The 20,291-nt window shown below is 38.2% G+C and overlaps 2 protein-coding genes across 2 annotated transcripts; one reads left to right on the top strand and one right to left on the bottom strand.

The window, feature by feature from the left end:
• The first annotated feature begins 3,931 nt into the window (after positions 1-3,931).
• On the top strand, positions 3,932-15,739 carry LOC140231008 (cyclin-dependent kinases regulatory subunit-like). The gene is made up of 3 exons (XM_072311159.1): positions 3,932-4,175; positions 9,162-9,286; positions 12,703-15,739. The coding sequence occupies exons 1-3, from the start codon at positions 4,117-4,119 to the stop codon at positions 12,762-12,764; spliced, it is 246 nt and encodes an 81-aa protein (XP_072167260.1). The 5' UTR covers positions 3,932-4,116; the 3' UTR covers positions 12,765-15,739.
• Positions 15,740-16,828: 1,089 nt separating this feature from the next.
• Positions 16,829-20,191, bottom strand: LOC140230453 (ciliary microtubule associated protein 1A-like). The gene is made up of 4 exons (XM_072310606.1): positions 19,864-20,191; positions 19,364-19,474; positions 18,693-18,806; positions 16,829-18,351 (listed from the first exon to the last, which is right to left on the bottom strand). Exons 1-4 carry the CDS (start codon positions 19,985-19,987, stop codon positions 17,870-17,872), a joined length of 831 nt encoding a protein of 276 aa, XP_072166707.1. The 5' UTR covers positions 19,988-20,191; the 3' UTR covers positions 16,829-17,869.
• Between the last annotated feature and the right edge of the window lie 100 nt (positions 20,192-20,291).

The raw sequence follows: 20,291 nt of genomic DNA, 5'->3' as shown, positions 1-20,291 counted from the left end.
TATAAGTACACTATCAGTATTTATTATTGTCTGGCACGTACTGATGTATGTAAACGGTTAAATGCACCAAAAAAGGTTGAAACATATACACAAAAATATGATTCATGCCAATATATAGCTACTACTAAGATGAATAATTTACTTGCCTGCAATGTACTCAATACACGTTTCGCTAGGAATATTAGACTATTCTAGTTGTTACGATGTGGGCGTGTAGTTGGATGGATTATTATTCTTATGATTGTGTATCAAAGTTGAATGGATGGAGTGTTGAAGTTTGGACATAAATGCTTATTTAGGGTTCCTCGCGAAACGTGTATTGAGTACATTGCAGGCAAGTAAATTATTCATCTTAGTAGTAGCTATATATTGGCATGAATCATATTTTTGTGTATATGTTTCAACCTTTTTTGTGCATTTAACCATTTACATACATCAGTATGTGGCACACAGAATAAAGAATACTGATAATGTACTTCTAATGTGTTCCTTTTCATTTTTACCATACTTATGATTGTGTATCAAAGTTGAATGGATGGAGTGTTGAAGTTTGGACATATAAATGCTGCATGATTGCTTCTGATATAAATTACACATCCAACACAAAAATAACACAGCAAGTTTTTCACACTGTGACATTATCTTTTTTTCCTAAAAAATTGTCATAATTAGAACATAAAAATTTAAACCAAATAGGGCACCAAGTGTGTTCAACCTATTTAATTGGGAAAAAAGAAAATGGATGAAGTAAACTTAAATAAAAAAATATTTAAAAAAAAATATATATATATACTGTGTGAAAAGAAGAGTTATATATATATATATATATATATATATATATATATATATATATATATATATAACTAGTATTAGACCAGTTGGGAGTAGACTAGTTGGCAGTAGACGAGTTGGCAGTAGATATGGGTTGGCAGTAGACGAGTTGGGTGTAGACCAATTGGGAGTAGACGAGTTGGGAGTAGACGAGTTGGCAGTAGACAAGTTGGGTGTAGACTAGTTGGGAGTAGACGAGTTGGGAGTAGACCACTTGGGTGTAGACGAGTTGGGAGTAGACCAATTGGGAGTAGACGAGTTGGGAGTAGACCAATTGGGTGTAGACCAATTGGGAGTAGACGAGTTGGGAGTAGACCAGTTGGCAGTAGACTAGTTGGCAGCAGACTGACTGGTTATTAGACTATAATTGACTATTAGACAATGAGTTGTAGACCAATTGGGTATTAGACAAAATGAGCTGTAGACTATTCTATTCATAGACCTTATGATTACTAGACGAAATGGTCAATAGACATAATGGGTGTTAGACGAAATGTGACTTAGACAAATTGGACATTAGATAAAATGGCTAGTAGACGAAATGACAATTAGACTAATTGGCATATAGACAAAATGGTTGGTAGACGAGTTGGTAGTAGACGAAGTGGGTTTAGACGAGATGGCATTAGACTAGGTGGATAGTGGACAGGGTGGGTGTAGACGAGGTGCCAATTTACCATATATATTGCGATTTATCGATTGGTTTGTGCGCGGTTGTGCATTTTTGGCAAAATAATATTATGCGAAGTTAATTGGCAAGCCGTCGGCTAAGTCGGGCGCCCGAGCCGTGCAATGGCAGACAGAGAGTTAAGGGCAATTTCCAATTACTATAATGTTTCTACCAAGATACAGAAATTAAATACGCTTCTTTATACTATTTGTATTCCACATAAAGATGAATTATATAAACCTGACGATAGGATGAAAATACTGCGAATCAAAGCTAACTTAACATGAATCAGAGTTCAATATTGTTTCCCCATCTTACATGGGGATCGGGGATGGAGGGAGATTTAAGGTGGATAGCTAAAAGTCTGTCTGCGTAATAAATTTCAACATATTATATGTTAATCTTTCACCTTATCCCCTCCCTCCCTTCATCAATGTGTTATAGATAACAAAAGTACTGGTGCCGTTGCTGCTCATAAATGCCAAAATAAAAAAAAATCCAAAAAAGTACCGAGTCTATTGTGGAGAGGGACCGAGCAAAGGGAGGGTCAGAGGGTGATGGGGTATTCCCCCCCCCCCCCCCATCTTAAGGAAGCTTTTGCATTTTTAGAATTGAAATTCAACGATCTAGAGCACAACTTTGGTGGAATTTCTGGAAATTTGTATCAGAGAAGTGTGACATAAGTCTGTCATCTATAATAGTAATAATAATGATAATAATAATAATAATGATAATAATAATAATAATGATAATAATAATAATAATAATAATAATAATAATAATAATGATAATAATAATAATAATAATAATAATAATAATAATAATAATAATAATAATAATAATAATAATAATAACAAAATAATAATAAGGTCTTATTTACCCAGGGTAGCCTCTTCAGTGTTGCCACTGCTCTACAGAGGGCCCTGCTATTATTATTACCCTAGCATTGCCAGGTACCCATTTATACACCTGGGTCGAGAGGGACATAGTGGGTAAAAACATCTTGTCCAAGGACGTAAGCACTGGGCGGGATTCGAACTCGGGTCCTCCGATCGGGAGTCGGGAGTCTTATCCACTATATGCAACTAAGAAGGGAGACCAAGCGTGGGGAAGGATGTGGGAGGAGGCACCCCTATGAGGGAGCGTTTGCATTTTTTTTTTTATGATTGCAATTCAGCGATCTGCATGGTGCACACTTTTGGTGGAATATTTGGAAAATTGTCAATCCCCAAGGTGAAGGAATAATCAATGGATATAGTGGAGGCTTATAGCAGGGGGAGGGTACTTTTGCGTTCTAGAACTGAAGTGACACATCTGGTGAACACTGTCTTTCGATGAAATAATTCGGAAATTGTCAATCTAGAAGTACAATAAAAAATGGGAATGGACCGAGCCGAGGGGGAGGGCATTTGACGCAAGGGAAATTTTGCATTTTTCAGAATTGAAATTCAACAATCTGGTGCACATTTTCGGTGAAATAATTAGACAGTTTTCTATCAAAAAAAAAAAAAGAAAGAAAGGAAAGAAAAAAGAATTAAAAACACTTTCTACATCTCTAGAATTATTTGGGGGAGGGACAAATGATAATAGTACACGCCCCATATTTTTAGGGGGGACACCCCCCCCCCCCTTCCAGGATCGACGCCCCTGTAGAGTGATAGAATAGTGTCTACGTCTGTCACAAAACGTCATTGAGCCTGCGGGTTTCACGTAACCGTATACTAAAGATGCTGAGTGAGGGTGTGGGTTGGTGGGGTTGCGGGTGTAATCAATTATAAATGTACCCCAATGAGGTTAATGTCAATTTACGAGGGATTTTTTTTTTTTATTCTATTTTTTTTTTTCATTTATTTCTTCTTCTTTTCTTTTCTTTTTTTTTTTTTTGGGGCGGAGAATCACAATGCCAGTGCAAGGTGCTCCAGTGTATTGAGTGAAAAAAGAATAGCAAATGAGTCTGTGGTCTGTATTTTTGCATCATATTTTGTTGGGGAGCAAAAGTAAAAAGTTCAAAAGATGTATTATTGAAATGTAACAAGAAAAACAGATGGATAGATATCAAACACGAAGGCTTTCGAATCTCACATGCATTTCACGGATGTATTTTGGAAAAAATCAGGGGGATTAAAAAAAAAATAGAATTCATACGTACATGTATGTACATATAATGTATAACATCAGCTGCGAAGTTCGCCGACGGTACACATCAGAGCCTTCAGAAGGCTCTGGTACACACATGGGTACACAGCAGAGCCTTCTATACATAATGCTTTGCTGCCATCTAGTGACAAATATATGCACAATCGAGCTGTGGGGTTTTAAGTCACGTGATACATTTCCGTCCAATCAATTTGTGCAGCGGGCGGTTCGAAAGACGATTTTTGTGCTGTGTGCATACGATACTCACCTTGCACACATAGCATAGCACAATGCAGGATACGTGCTGTGTATCCTACCTGTATTTTAAATTGAAACTCTCGCGCAGTGCAGACGGACGTGCTTTACCCTGGCCCTTTGACGTTGGCGTTGGTCATCTTAATTCTTATTCTTGCCTGTTCTGTTTGTCGTCCCTCAAGCTCATTTCAGGAAGCATCTGCAGCATTTAATACTTTTCAACAATGGGTGCCAAGAATATTTACTATTCAGATAAATATTTTGACGACAAATACGAGTATAGGTAAGTCAAAACCCTGGAGAATTCAAATTTCAAGTCACACTAGAATTAACCCCACCGCAACGTGAAGTGAGTAGGCCTAAAGTTGATACAATCGTGGTTACAGTCTGAACAACTTCTCATTAGTAATCAGTTAATTCAATACAAGTACTGAAGTAGGGGGTCCTTTACTGTAGATAATGAAGTAAATTTTAGAACTGTTCTATAGTTCTACGTTAGCATCTAGTATGTTCTAGACGGGGTCTAAATCATGGATATGGTTTGCACTCGTAACGACCAGTTTTAGTCCTACACTTCACTTGTCTACAACAAGTAACTACCCTCTTTATTAGTTAACCACAAGTCAGTGTACAGTAACGGCCAAGGTTACAGGCGGTACAGCGTCAACAGGTTGCTCCATGCCTGGCAAGGCAATATCTTCTAGAATCATGAGGATGAGAGTCTAAACTGTTAGAAACCTGAATTTACATCTGTAGGCCTACCTGTATGACCATTGCATTGCGCTCATCATGAAGAGGGCCGAGGGGGGTTCCGTCTCACACACAAGGCACTCTCCCCGGCCCTGCTGCCCTGGTGGGCCCCTCATCGTGCTCATAAATGAGCACCTCTGCTCTGGCTCTGGGGTAAAGTTAGACCTGACAGGACGGTTACCACTCATGTCATCGACCACTTTTTGAATGAATACCTTGTACAGTATCTTAGAAAATATCTCTAATTTTCACCTTTGAATTTCATTCCACCCGAGGCAGAAAATACCACACAGATTCATAATCCGGGGCTCAGATTGTTGACTCGATAGTCGTACCATACGCACAGAGTTCTCGGCGACGTACACAAGTGACATTTTTCACTGTATACCGGCGCAAGCTCATCATTTTAATTGGCTGCCCGTTTTCCCATATAATTGACAAGCACGTAGGGCCTACACGAGTATAAATCCAGTGAATGGGCAAATATGTGTAACAAATTACGTGTAGGAGCCTAGGCCCTATCACTATTAAAGGAGGATTTTCTTCAATTCTATTTCCTCCTGTTTCCTCAGGTTATTTACCTGTATACCCCTAATATTTTTTAATTTGTATTCATGTTCGAATGTTGCAGCGTATTACGCCACATCCCATGCATGAGTAGTAGACTTACTATATTAGGGACTTTTCGATTTGCACGTTGAGCCAGGCGTCACCCTGTTATGACGTAGTTTTTACGTACTGCGCATGCGCGAGTGTCGACCCTCGGCTTATCGCACAAATTTCGAACGCGTTAACCCCGGTTATCACCGTCCACCCAAATCGGTTGCGCCGTGCTCAACCCACCCTTGCTATGACGTCACGCTCCTCTCGGGTATCGTGCTAAAGAGCACGATGACTCTCGGGAAATCCGTGCTCAGTTCACCTGTTTTCCTTTTTCTTTCGAGAGAATATTTATATTCTAATTACATGAAAGCTTATGATCTCGATACGTCACAGCAGCAGCGCTGACATACAAACTACAGCCTCTGGTACCTACTTTATTTGCCCGTTTTCACTGTTTCGCACTTTGCAACTGCCTACCGTAGTCCCACACATGCATTTACACGTAATGCTGTAAGCAAACAGATTTTGGTGCTTTTGGCCTAGCTAGTGCAGCAGTGCATTTGCCTAGTAGTCTTACCATGCATCATGTTTTAAAATCCACATAATTCCTCCCAGGATACGCATCTAGTCAAAGAATAAAAAAATAAATATTACAAGTACAGAAACGAGTCACAAATTCCGCTTATATGCACGCAAGGCACAGGGCCTGGTTGCCTCCTGCACACGCCACGAGACGTGACGCCAGCGCCCAAAATCGAAATGTGTTTTAGCAGCGGGTCAACGTACAGACGTGACGCCTTGACGTACAGTTGCGCTCGGCGGCACGTCCTTCTCGTTCACCCAATCGAAAACTCCCTATTCAAAGAGGCTCCCTCCCCGCAGTGTTCATGAGGTCTCCTCTTCACTTCTCACCCATCTCACATCTGATATGTATATTTAAAGTCAAATGGTTGCGAGTTTGCACTGTGAATTTTTGTTACACACACATGTCCACTCGCCATGATGAGAAGAAGAAAAAAATTCTGATCTAGATTTGTTTTGACAAAAATCGAGTTTTAATCAAATCAGAATTTTTTCTGATTTACAATATATCCATCTATAATAATAAAATTATCAGATGTGAGATGGATGAGAAGTGAAGAGGAGTCCCATGAGGGGGAGAGTGCCTTGTGAGACGGAGCCCATTCATGAGTGGATTTCACGGACTGAGAAAGGCCGACCCTGGACAGCTCAACCGGGTCAAGTTGTCCAGGGTCGGGTTTGTAATTGGACAACTCGGCCCAACTTTATTTATTAGATTTTTACAGTAAACACATTTTTGTCATACAAATGGCATAAATTAGTCAAATGATGTATGAAAAATCATATTTCAAAAGCAATTCCTTTCTGTTTTCTGATGCTGTGAAACAATATTTCACTGTATTTTCTCTGCTCTATAAAAAAAGCCAACTTCATAACTGCGCAGCAAAACAGCCTGCTCCACTCATCAAGCTGCACAACAGCCAGCCCTACAGGGGAGGGGGCCCCATGGTGCTGTATCCTGTTCGCATCCCATTGTGCTGATATCGGTGGGAGCAAGCGCCACCCTGAGCGCGCCACAAAGTATGAGCGAAGGGAATTCCAAGTAGACATGATTTTTTTAATTTAATGATTCCTCTGCTCATGAAAATTTTCACCAAGGATAGAAAATGCATGAATTTACATTTGTATATAATATGAAAGATTATCTTTTGTTGTTTGCTTTTGATAATATCATTTCACAGAAATTTCTCAACAAAGTGCACCTAACATACAGGCTGTCATCACAAGAAAAAGCTTGGTCACCAAGATTTTTAGAGCAGGGAAATACTGTGAAATAATGCTTTGCAGCATCTGAAAATAAAAAGAAATTGCTTGTAGAATTAAATAGGTTTTTTTTTCTTACATTGTATCACTCAACTCTTGAATCTATGCCATTTATGTGGCAAAAAAATGTTTCATTCTGAAAAATCTGTAACAAATAGAACTGGATCGAGTTGTCCAATCGCAAACCCGACCCTGGACAACTCGACCTGGTCGAGCTGTCCCTCGGTCGAGTTGTTCAACCCCCACTCTCATCATCATTACCATCTCTATGGGAGTGTACAAAGTAGGCCTAGTGTTGTAAAGAGTAGAACGGGATCGAGTTGTCCAATCGCAAACCCGACCCTGGACAACTCGACCTGGTCGAGCTGTCCAGGGGTCGCGCTATCCCACGGTTGAGTTGTCCAACCCCCACTCTCATCATCATCATCATCTCTATGGGAGTGCACAAAGTAGGCCTAGTGTTGTAGAGTAGAGTAGGTCGGTCCACTGGTTGTCGGTGCTTGGTGCATGACCAATAGTCTTTGTGTCTAACAAGCATGGGTGTGGATGTCAGACAATTTCACTCAGAGTCAGTCTAACAAGACGCTCAGGGCCCAGTCAGTAGAAACATGTTCAAAGGAAACCTTGGTGCGGGTGCCGATAACCAGTCAGTAAATCTAACCATGGGCAAAAGCATAATGTTAAGAGTCCAAAATGAACGTCGGGGTTCAACTTGACTGAAAGATCGGTCTGTGATTTATTTGGTCATTGGGGATATGTTCCGCGGAGACTGCGTCTGGCTTCACAGAATCCAGGAGGAGAGCCATAAAAGTATTTAAAAAAAAAAATAATAATAATGATAGTAATATGATAAAACACTCCTCCAGACAGATGGATTTTTCTGTTTAGGATTCAACATGTAGCAAATTTTGGACGGCGTTGTATGGTTAAATTATGGGCGACAGCTAGTGTTAACTGTTTGTGTTGGAGCTGGCCTTCCAACAGATCCAATCCTGGGCCTGGAATGTAATCATCGTGATGAAGGCCCTATCCACACTCCACAGGGTAGTCAATTTATGTACAACTGTAATCTGCTATTCTGGATTTAGACATTTAACATCAACAGAAATTGTGTAAAAAAATAAACAAACAAACAAACAAAAAACAGGCCAGGGTCAGGGACTAAATCTGAATTTATTATGGCATTTATGCTTCTGTTTCCAGTGGTCATCTGGTCATTGTGTTTATTTAATTTACTGTTTAGGGTCCTAACATACCTTTGTTAAAGTTACAGATTTGAAGTGCGATTGCCTCAACAGTATCAGCACAAAGACTATTCCTTTCAAGGCAGTGACTCAGTATGGAACTTCCAGTTTACCACCCAGCTGCAGCCACACACATGTGGTTGTATCCTAGAGCAATGAATCTGCATCTGGACTCTTGTTTGGTGGACTCTTGTTACGTGAGACTGTTTGCAAACAATCAATGGCGATGCCAAATGCTGACGGTCAATTAACGTAGGGTGATCCTGGTGATACACTTGAACACAGTTACAATGATTGTACAGTTACTGCAGCAAACCATGCATCCACAAACTTGAGCACTGGTCCTGAATATGGCAGCTCAAATTTAATCATGAAAATGTCACAAATGCTCCATGGTCCATGGTCGCAGAGAACCTCAGATGCATTTAGATGATTAGAATGATAATCTGGGGGTTATTGAGATGATCAAAGAGTGTATTTTTCTCCTTAACTCAATTTCACTCTTCATGGGAATTGTTGTATTGTATTATGACACAAAGTTACTGCCAAGGCAAGTAGAGTACTTGGTCTCATCAAAAGGACTTTTACTCACAGTCACATGACTATCTAAAGGTGAGTACAGTACGGTAACTGTTTGTCTTACTGTATAAGGCCCCAGTCAGCCCCTTTTTCGAAAGAAAAAGTACACTTTTTCTTTCGAATTAAAATCATTCTCATTTCATGGTGGAGGGGTGAATCAACAAAAACAAAATTTTCTTTAACTTACAATGTACAAGTAATTTCCTAACAGTTGGCCATGTTGTACTTTTCCCCCCTTGTGTGTACAGACATGTAATGCTGCCCAAGGATATAGCAAAGCTGGTTCCAAATCATCTCATGACAGAGACAGAATGGAGACAAATTGGAGTTCAGCAGAGTCAAGGATGGGTTCACTATATGTGCCATAGTCCAGGTAAGCAGAAAATCTGTTCTGATCACATTCTAGAAGATTGTTATTCTTTGCCACTTACACTTGGTCTCTGTATAATTTGTAATGGCCTCTTTGGTTGATTTTCAGAAAAGGAAAGTATGGCATGTATGCTCATTTTCAGGTCCCCCTTTATTTTCGACTCAAAAGCATTATCAGCAATACTGCTTGATTGAAGAGATCTTATATGACAATGGAAGATTAATGTGCACGCACACACAGTACAACTTACAAGACTGCAAGGGCTACCATACATAACAACTGATGTTAATCATGGTCCCTTGATTTCAATTTCAAAATGTGAAAAATCTGATCCTTTCTATGCTTCAACAAATCATGTTTTTGATAAATTTAAAGGAGAATGAGACCCAACAATGTGTGAATAGGCTGGTTTACTAAAATTTTACGTGTACATGACATTCAAATTTTGATATGCATGCCTCCTGCAAAAGTGTTCTTATTGGCGACCCGAAAGTTTGTCCTGAGGTTTGCTCGATGTAGTAACAACCAAATGCATGAATATTGGAGTCCAAGTACAATTGTACCAGGGGGTATTGAATGTATCAGTAAATCAGTCTATTGAGGGAATGCAGCAATATGAATAGAACACATCAGTGATGTTTTGAGGAAAATTGGACAATCCATTTAAAAATAATGAATTTTGAGCTGTAACTGAATGAGAAGATTGCAACACTGACATCTTGTATGACCAACAATATTTAATAAAAGAATATTCAACATATTTTCAGTTTTCTAACATAATGAAAGAGCACTGGATTTACAGTGTACCTCTTTCAGAAAACAGGGGGACTATTATTACTCTTTAACATGTCAGCGAGAAGTCAAGGAAATGTGTATTTTCATAAAATATGAAATACATGTATTGAGGAATTCTCTTCATATTTTCTTTGTAGCATTGGACATGTACTTGTACATGACATCTCAAACTGTAGTAGTCTTCTCATCCAGTGATATTTGCAGCAATACCTTAAAATTCCATAACCAATGCTTAACACTGACACGGTCCGACGATTAAAGACCAGTAAAAATCATTGTCTGGCCATTAACTTATCAGGGATTGCCAAATTTACTGGTCCGACACGACAGTTTAAAAAAGATAATAACATTGTCGGGGCCAGTCGAAAAAAGGACAGGACCAGTAAATTTTAGGATCTGACCAGTGAAAATGGAAAAAAAAAACACACACACACACACAAAAAGAACTTGGTATCTACTGATCCAACAGGCACTGGTCAGACAAGTAGAAAAAAAAGAAAGAAAGAAAAAAAAAGAGGTTAGTACACAGGCCTGCCATAACCTTTCAAACTTTGCTGACATGTTTTTGTATTGTTGCATTCACTCATTAGGCCATTTTTGGTATCGTTACATAATGTATTTAAATTCTATGTATGATTTGTACACAAAAGTTGCCCTTAAAACCACAGCGCTTGCCGAAGGCTTGCCTTATCTAGTATCTACATGTAGCAACAACTACAGTAAGCAAACTCCCGGCTAAAGAACGTAAAGGACAAGTTCACCTTCATAGACATGTGGGTTGAGTGAATGCAGCAATATTAGTAGAACACATCAGTGAGAGTTTGAGGAAAATCGGACAATCCGTTCAAAAGTTATGAATTTTTGAAGTTTCTGCTCAGTCACGGCTGGATGAGAAGACTAAGTAAGCTTGTGATGTCACATGAGTACAACGATATAAAGAAAGAATAAAGAAAATTCAACATATTTCCATTTTTCTTGCATAACAAAAGAACACTCGACTTCTCTCTTTCAGAAGGCAGGGGGTATACATTGTAATAATACCCGTAACATACGTCAGTAGCAAGTTGAAGAAATGTGCACTTTATTCAAAAAGTAAAGTTTTGTGAAATTCTCTTTTTATTTTCCTTATATAGTTGTACGCATGTGACATCATACACTGCAGTAGTCTTCTCATCCAGCAGTGACTGCACAGATACTTAAAATATTCATAACTTTTGAACAGATTGTCCGGTTTTCCTCAAACTTGATGTGTTCTACTAATATTGCTGCATTCTCTCAATCCTTATGTATATGAAGGTGGACTTGTCCTTTAATTTGAAGGAACAGGGGAATGAAATGCTTCATTATGGTACTAGGCTGTAGAAAAGAAAGGAAAAGCATACTAGTATTTTGGGGTTCCATTCACCTTTATAAACTGACAACATTCCTGTTCTTCAAATAAGAATGCCGTACTGTAAAAGTGGATATTTTCGCGCGACTAATTTTTCATGCTTGGCGGGGTAAGAAGAGTTTCGTGTGATTTTAATTCCGCGGAATCAAGACATCAACTACTGGAACATACGGCAAGCAAAAATATTTGCGTGCTTTTATTTTCACGCTAGTTTCGGGTTGCGCGAAATGCGCGAAAATTTCAACACTGCGAAAATTTCCACTTTAACAGTAACATCACATGAAATAACTAGTGTGTGAAGCACAGTGCTACACTGTTATACAGTGTAAGTAAAACTGCTGTGCATAATGTACAATGAAAATAAAATGAATGAAATCTTTTTTCTAAGTGCTAATTCTAATCAGAATAATATGATCCTACATTTTTATTTCTACTCTTTTGTTATCACAATGATATGTTGCCATATTAATTTTCCAACACCAGGCCAAATTAATATTTAAAGGACAAGTTCACCTTCATAAACATAAGGATTGAGAGAATGCAACAACATTAGTAGAACACATCAGTGAAAGTTTGAGGAAAATTGGACAATCTGTTCAAAAGTTGTGAATTTTTGAAGTTTTTGTGCAGTAACTGCTGGATGAGGAGACTACTACAGCTTGTAAGTCATATGCGTACAACAGTATAAAGAAAATGTAAAGAAAATTCAACATATTTTCACTTTTTTTCGCATAATAAAAGAGCACTTAACTTACCTCTTTCTAAAGGCAGGGGGAATAATATTACCCATAACATTTGTCGGTAACGAGTCGGGGGAATGTGTACTTTTCTCAAAAGATGAAATTTTGTGAAATTCTCTTCATATTTTCCTTATATTGTTGTACGCATGTGACATCTAAGTTATTCACACACTGCAGTAGTCTTCTCATCCAGCGGTTACTGTACAAAAACTTCAAAAATTCATAACTTTTGAAAGGATTGTCCGATTTTCCTCAAACTTTCAATGATGTGTTCTACTAATATTGCTACATTCTCTCAATCCTTATGTTTATGAAGGTGAACTTGTCCTTTAAGCATGTCTTGTGAACTAAACTTTATATATTTTAGAAATTAGAGAGAAAAATGTGTAGGCCAAATGTTTGTTTGATTCATGTTTTAATCACTTGTGACCAGCAACAATGTTCTTTAATACCAACTAAATCTATTTTGTTGTTCGCTTGTACCCTTTGAACAGAGCCTCACATTCTACTCTTCAGGCGACCACTCACAAAGCCACTTGGAGAACACAACAAGTGATGTCACTCTGTCTTAAATCCACCTGACCAACCAGTGTTACAACTTGTATGGAAACATCAATAAGTAATGAACTGGGTGAAAAGAAGGAACAATTTGTGCTTCATATTGTGTTTAGATGCCACATTCGCCACACCTCAGCAATTCCAAGACATGGCTGCCTCTTGTTTCAAGTTCTGTCAAAATGAGCGGGACTGCAGACGCATTGCAGCTAGTTTGTACATATATGACTAATTTCTTGCGTAAATTGCCTTGTAGTGTATATTCATAATGTTTGATACATTGCTAGAGCCTCTTATGTCTTCTATTCAGTTGCACTCACAGAAGACATTAGATGTACTAGCAAGTCATAAGGAGAAACTTGAACAAAGCCCTCAAGTGCTGTCTTTCTTCTTTCACAAAGGATATTTTCTTGTATGTGCTGGAAAGATCCATTCATTTTCTCTCACTATCCACCCCTCCTCCACATGCACTCTCGCTTTGTTCTGATGAGTATCACAGACTTTCTGATCGCTAACTACAAAATTTGTAATCTATATTTGGGTGCTATTGATGGTTAGTATGAATTTGTTTCCTATTGCTACTCATGTACCTCTGACTGTTCTCTTGTATTCAGGATGTAGAAATTTAGTTTCTCCCAATGTGCCACCAGTCACTAAGTAAAGTGAATATGAAACATGTTTTAACAGGAAAAACCAATATAAGGAGAATGTTGTACTACTACATGTATGTGATTTATGAAGATTATCATGCCATTTGCATGTCAGGCTGTATTGCACACAAATTATAATGTTGGAGGTTTGCAGTCATTAAAGTGTATACAAAGAGAAGTCAGCTGTAAATGCACAGTAAAAGTTTATGAATCTTATGAAACATACAGACAAACTAGTCAAATCCCCCATATATGTTCACTTCCGCTCCTATTTTCCACTTCTTTTTGTGTAATATAAGCCTGAAATGTGTCTTTTATGTTGAGTTTCCTATGTTTGTGATGATTATAATTTGGATTCTTTTTTTTTCTTCAATGTATAAATAATTTTTACAATTAGGTTGCAAACTTGGATTCAAAATGCATTTTGATACAGGATTTCAAATTGCAATGCGGCTCTTCAGTGATAATTTTCAATCCCAAATTGGGTTCATGTTTGTAACTCTGTGTGAATAAGATCGTATACATACATTATCTGTATGTTTGCACCAGGGGTCATGAACTACAAATTATACATTAACACTGAAGGGAACTGTTCTGCGGAGAAGGTAGCTTTCGCTGTAATTCTCTGTTAATAAGATTGTTTACTTGATATGTACAAAGTGTAGTATTCAGTATCATTCATGGAGAGTACATGTAGCAGCAAAAGAGAAAACCTACAGCTACTCCCCTGCAGAACAGATTCTCTTTAGTAATAATGTACAATTTGTAGTTCATGACACCCGGTGCAAAAATATGTGTATGTGAATCCTGACAAGTTGATTTTTTTTTTTTTTTTAAGTTGCTCCAAGCCATGAGACATCTATAGATATTTGTAGAGTAGTTTCACATTGCATGTGCATTCATTGAACTCTGCTGCATGCTTGTGTATTTATTGTTAATACTAGAAACATGTACTGTACATATTTACGTTGAATAGCACTGTAACATGATAGTACAGGTATGTAACTGGTTACAGTTCTGTATGTGAAGGACTACATTTTTTTCTTCTTTTTTTTTCCTCATTTGTTGGACTGAAGTTTGTATTCTTCATATGAGGAAATGTTTATGAAAATACCTGTAAAATATTAAGAGGCAATGCCCTTTTCTTCCTGCCTTAAAAAATAATCAGCTAAGTATCTGTTTTTGGTTTGTTTGTTTGTTTTTTTTTTTTTCATGATCATGTTAGAGAAGACTTTATGATATCCAAAGGTCTGGAGGTCATGACCAAATATCTCACAGACTTACATTTCGTTATCAAATGACCAACACCTATTTATCAACAAAACATCCCCGGAACAAATTTCATGCATAGTACAAGTACATTGTATGTTCCCCATCACATACACACAGTATACCGGTGCAAGTTTATGTGTGTTGATACAGGTACATGTAGCATCAGTGTTTAATGCTATAAAAGCAAGATTCAGTCATTTTAAGTGCAACTGTACTTTCAGCTTAGCCATAAAGAGCAGAAATAAAGTTTTGATTTATTGATCATCACATAATGAACATTTAATGCAATGTCTTTGCCAATATTTTCACAGGCATCTTGCATAGAGTAAATCTCAACTTACATGTAGAAACAGAAAGACACTGTAGTTTTACAAGAGACTAAGCAGTGAATGTACCAGTACTTAACAAGCTGTACGTATTTATGACATGTATTACTGTCGATGCAATAGACAAACTTGCGGAAAGCATAAACATGTCCTCTGAAATGCCAGAATGTGGAACATTGTGTTGCAGTGGAGCTTGTCCGCAATTTGATTATGTCATTAGTTTCTCTCCACATGTTACCTTCACATGGGCACTGAACAATGCATTCTTGAAAAGAAAGGGAAAGTGTGTGATGCTGTGTTGAGATCACTTCCCCTTCAGAGCACTGTAACAAGGTTATCAAATCTGAATAATCTCTGAATTAATCTCAGGATTTCTTCCTTTGTTATTGTATATTAATTTCATTTTCAAAACTACATCAACTTTTCTTTCCATGTACCATGCCACTGCAGAGCCTTGAATACATGTACATGTACTTGGTCTATATGCTTGCACATTGTTGTTATGCTTTGTATTGCATCTACTAACTTTGTCAATGGTTGTGGTAGTCAAAGTGTAAAACTTGTGATTTTGGTGTATGGATGGATTTGTATTACTAGGTACATGTTGTTATGAAAGGTGAAATGAGCCGTAAAATTTGTCACTTTATTTTTTCATGAAGAAAGATATGCACAGTGTCAAATGTTACATATTAAAATCCCAAGATTATTTTCATTGTGAAAAGAGAAAACAGGTTTACTGATATTGTTTTATGTGTACTTCCCAACAGTGTGTTTGCTGTGTTTCATGAATGAGCTTGCAGCTAAAGTACTGTTACACTACATGTTCATACACTTTATTCTGAGAACGGGCACTATGTCACATGATAAGAGGGATGTACATGTACACATACAATCTACATGTACGTTGTACAACTGTGCAGGTTACCTCCCAATAGAATAACAAAGTGATGATGTCACAGTTTTTTGTCATATGTTTGCAACCCTTGTACATGTAGCTTGGTGGTGGTTGAAAACAAAATAAATCCTTGCACAAGGCATCCAGCAGTGGGTTGGAACCATGCAGGTATGAGCATGGTTAGCAACTGTTGCGTTCACATTTAACAGTGTACCACTTCCCATGGCGATGAATGGCTATGATGCCATGCCTCGGTACTCTATACAGCTGTACAGACATACAGTAATTATCAAAGGTTATACACAACAATGCACATTCTACAAGTATCTGCACACAGGCTAGTGATTAGTAAGTAACATATATACTTGTCACCGCTGCATGAGATAAAGATATGGTTGAATTATCTCGTGTTTTGTTTTGTTTTGTTTTTTGTTTTTGCAAGTTCCTTGGTCAAATACACTGTACATGTACATACTTATACATACTACATGTATCACATTTCCTACATTGCTAAAGAAAGACTTAGGATGGATGACTTGTGTTGTAAGCATATTAGTCGTGTGTGTGTGTATGGGCATGTGCATGAATGTGCATGACCAATCAACTTGCAACCTTGTACACTTTACACATATGTACATGTAGATACACATTTTTTATGAAATGATAGTTGGCGTTGTTTTGTTTTTACTTTCAGTAAGCTCAAACACATGTGGGGCCTATTTCATGAAGGGGTTTGCAATCATTGTAAATTGCATGATTAGTTGCCACAACATTGGCAATAAAGTTCACAGGCAATTCTTTCCCTTCTATCATGCAAACTGTGTACACTGTAAAAAGCCTGTCTTATAAATATGCAGCAGTGCAATTAAAAGCAAGTCACACAAAACAAATATGAAAAATAATGGATACAAATTGTTCAGTTTCAATTTCATTTTAATGATTATAAAAGCATATTTGCAGCAGAAGCTGACCGTATATACACAAATATGGCAAAGTCTTGCACACAAAAAGACATACAAATTGTATGACAATAGATATATAGGTATTGCATAGTACACGGCGTTATACACACTAGATATGATTGCAATCAATGAAAAGAATATAGTAATCCCAACATGATCTCAATGACTGATGTGTACACAATTTATGATCTGCACTATTACAAAGTTCATAAATTCAAATTCAATGTATGTACCATTTTTTGTTTTTTCATTGTGATATACCATTGTACATGTATTGTATCTCTATATAATCACTACGTACATACTGGTATTTCCAATTTGAAAATGGCAAAAAGTACTGCACATCTAGTTAATCTCTCATACTGCCATGAAATAGCCATTGCAATCGCAAACACAAATATAAGCACCCTCTTCCAGAAGTGGAATGATCTATGGACGGAAGTGACAGAAAATAAGTTACAAACAAAGCAGTTGACTCATCTGCTGCAAGCTCTACAGTCCCATGTAAAGTAAGCACACAAAATAAGTGTCACAAACAGTGACGCCGTATCAAACCCTGCATGAGGCTAGAAGGTGAGATTGAGTTTTACTTTGTCAATCTTTATTCGCAAAATGCAATGGGACACTTGCATACCAGGTACATGTAGTGTAATTGGCAATGATAACTGCCCAGAGGCGAGATCAAATTTGTGCTGTGCAGCAAAGCTGCTGTTTAAACTTGAACAGGCATAAAGAAGCTCAGATGACAATACAAAATTACGGAGTGATATAACAAAAACAGTGCAATTCAATAGTTATGCAAAGGTATTTGTTCATCATTATATCTCAATTCAGTGACACATTTCAGTACACTTGCCTCCAAAATGTACAAAGTGCTAACCACTAATTGTCTTACTACTTGAGACGTTGCATTGAGCAAGCATTGCTCACTTTTGTTGTGACAGCAGTAAAGTGGATTCCATTTTAAGTCTTGCAAGAGCAGCATCTTTGTAAAAGTTTATTCAATCCTTCACCTCTACAATCAGTGGACACACAAACTCTGAATGCCTGATTCCCAAAGAGTGGCTGGGGTATTTGCGCTTGTTGACAGTCACTTTCTCTGGGCTGTGGGCACCGGGGCCGGGTTTCAGATGTGAATCGTTGGACAGTTCATGGCGACCAAGCATGGAGTAGCTCGGCTTCTTGACCCGTGTGTAGTCGGGATGGACAGCGTCGTGACTGCCTGGCCCTGGGCACTTTGCATGATCCTCCAGGTAACTGCCTACGTGTGGTCGGCCGGTCATGGAATAGCTTGCACTTGAGTACTTATTGGGGATATTGCTGCCGATTAGGATAGGCACGGTGTAGTTATTTGGTGCTGGTGCTTGGTCACGCTTCCTGAAGCGGGTCCTCGCCCCCATGGAGTATACAGGAGCATGCCTTTCACCTTGAGGATGGACCTTCTCCGGGGAATATGCATATGGTGATGGTGTGATGAAGGTGTCTGTTAGAAAAGTATGAGGTAAAAACACTTATCAATACATCTGGGCTAGAGTGGTACAAGGTGTTACATTGCATCTGCAAAACTGCACACACATGTATATCCATCAGAAGTGCTCAAGGACATAATTATTTGCTAAAATTTGAAATTGGTGATACATGTACAATGTATATCCCTCCCCTTCCCCTTTAAAAAAAAAAATAAAAATAATTATCTAGGGTTTTTATATGTGCACTTTGTTTAATTATATGCAACATGAGGCAAAGGTAATCAAGACTCTGAAATCAAGCAAGTAAAAGATAAAACTACTGTAATACATTAAACAATGATTCAACTATACTTACTCGGGTCTTTTTGCCTTCCTAAGATTGAATATGCTGGAGTACCATCTTTCCCAACCCTTGTCATTTCAGCATTGATGAAGTATCCAGGACCAGGGCTGAAATCTTTGCGGAACACTGTAGAAAAGAAAAGAGAATGCAATCAAGCTCTTGGACCTCATGTCTACGTACAAGTATGTCAGTATACATCACACAAATGTGTCATAGAAACCATGAATATTATTTAATAGGGTTATCATTGTTTATTTTATGATGTTAAACAATTGCCACTTATGTTATAACAGGTGAACAGTTGCGGTTGTGGATATAACATTTGCATTTCATTCAACTCTTTGCTGCTTGTAGTAGGAGAGTGAGTGGGCAACTGATATGTGTCAGGAATAGCATACGTAAGTGATGAAGAAAAGGACTGAATGAGTTTGATATTGCCTTAAACTGATACAAGGTCTCATCCAAGTTAGATTTGGGATGCACTGAGAAATGACTGCCAACAAGATACACCTGTAGTAACTGTAGACTGCACTGGTATACAATAATGCTGACTTGCAATATGAAGACCAAGTCCGAATGTGAATGTTAACATTGTTACTGCTATCCATATTTTTGCAGTAATTGTACTAAGGTTGGAATCTGTCAGAGAGAGAGAGAGAGAGAGAGAAGTTTCTTTCACTTACTTGAGTTTTCCAGTCGATGTCCAAAGGAATGAGCTGGCTTCATATGCTTGCTGAAGTCATGTTTGATGTAGCCACAGGTTGAAGGAAGCCCATATCTTCCTGGTCCAGGACCTATGACAGACAAACAATGAATTATATACTTGGTCATTACGTTTATAATATTTGGTGCAAATGAAATGAAATAATTGGTAGAGTCTAGGCCCCATAAACTGTAGAACAAAATATGGCACGTACTGCGTAGCATGCCAAACACAAGGGAAGCATACAAAATGTACATGTAGCACTAGTGCAGGAAAACTGAAGAGGAAACTAAAGATTTTTTGTTGCTATGAATTGGGGTTGATAATAAAGTGTCTAGCAACGTCTAGAAACTTTAGACATTACAAGCATAATATTATTATTAGTGTCAGTGCTTGGAGACCATATCCATAGATGTCCAAACGAGACAGATACCATCGGTCTAGAAAACGTGGTTCTAACTTTTCTGATGACAAACTTACCACGTTCACGAGCAGCAATGATCGGCTTTTCTGCTTCTTTTTTCGATTTGGCTGAAAGTGGTTGAGCGTATGGAGAATCGCTCATGGAAACTTTCCTTTGTTTCGTCTTCTCCTTTTGCGACATGATGGTTGATTGCAGCAGATATCTTGTTTCAGAGGAGAGAAATTTCTGTCACGTATTATCCCGTTGAGTTCCGTCAAAACACTGACCAAGTGTCGGTCAGTCGGTTGGGTCGTGCAGGCGAGCGAGGCGTGTCGTGCTTTTGTGTACGTGTCCGTCGTCGTGAGAGACAACGCCGAGCTCCACAACAAACAGTGTAAACACACGCTTCGCATCAGTCAGCTGTACGTTGCTATCGACGCGGAACATATTTGATACCCAGCACATGATGGCGCCCCAGTAGTATATGCTGCCACTTACGACAAAA

Source organism: Diadema setosum, chromosome 7 (assembly GCF_964275005.1).
Source record: "Diadema setosum chromosome 7, eeDiaSeto1, whole genome shotgun sequence".
Taxonomy (NCBI): domain Eukaryota; kingdom Metazoa; phylum Echinodermata; class Echinoidea; order Diadematoida; family Diadematidae; genus Diadema; species Diadema setosum.
This window is presented reverse-complemented; position numbering and strand designations above follow the sequence as displayed.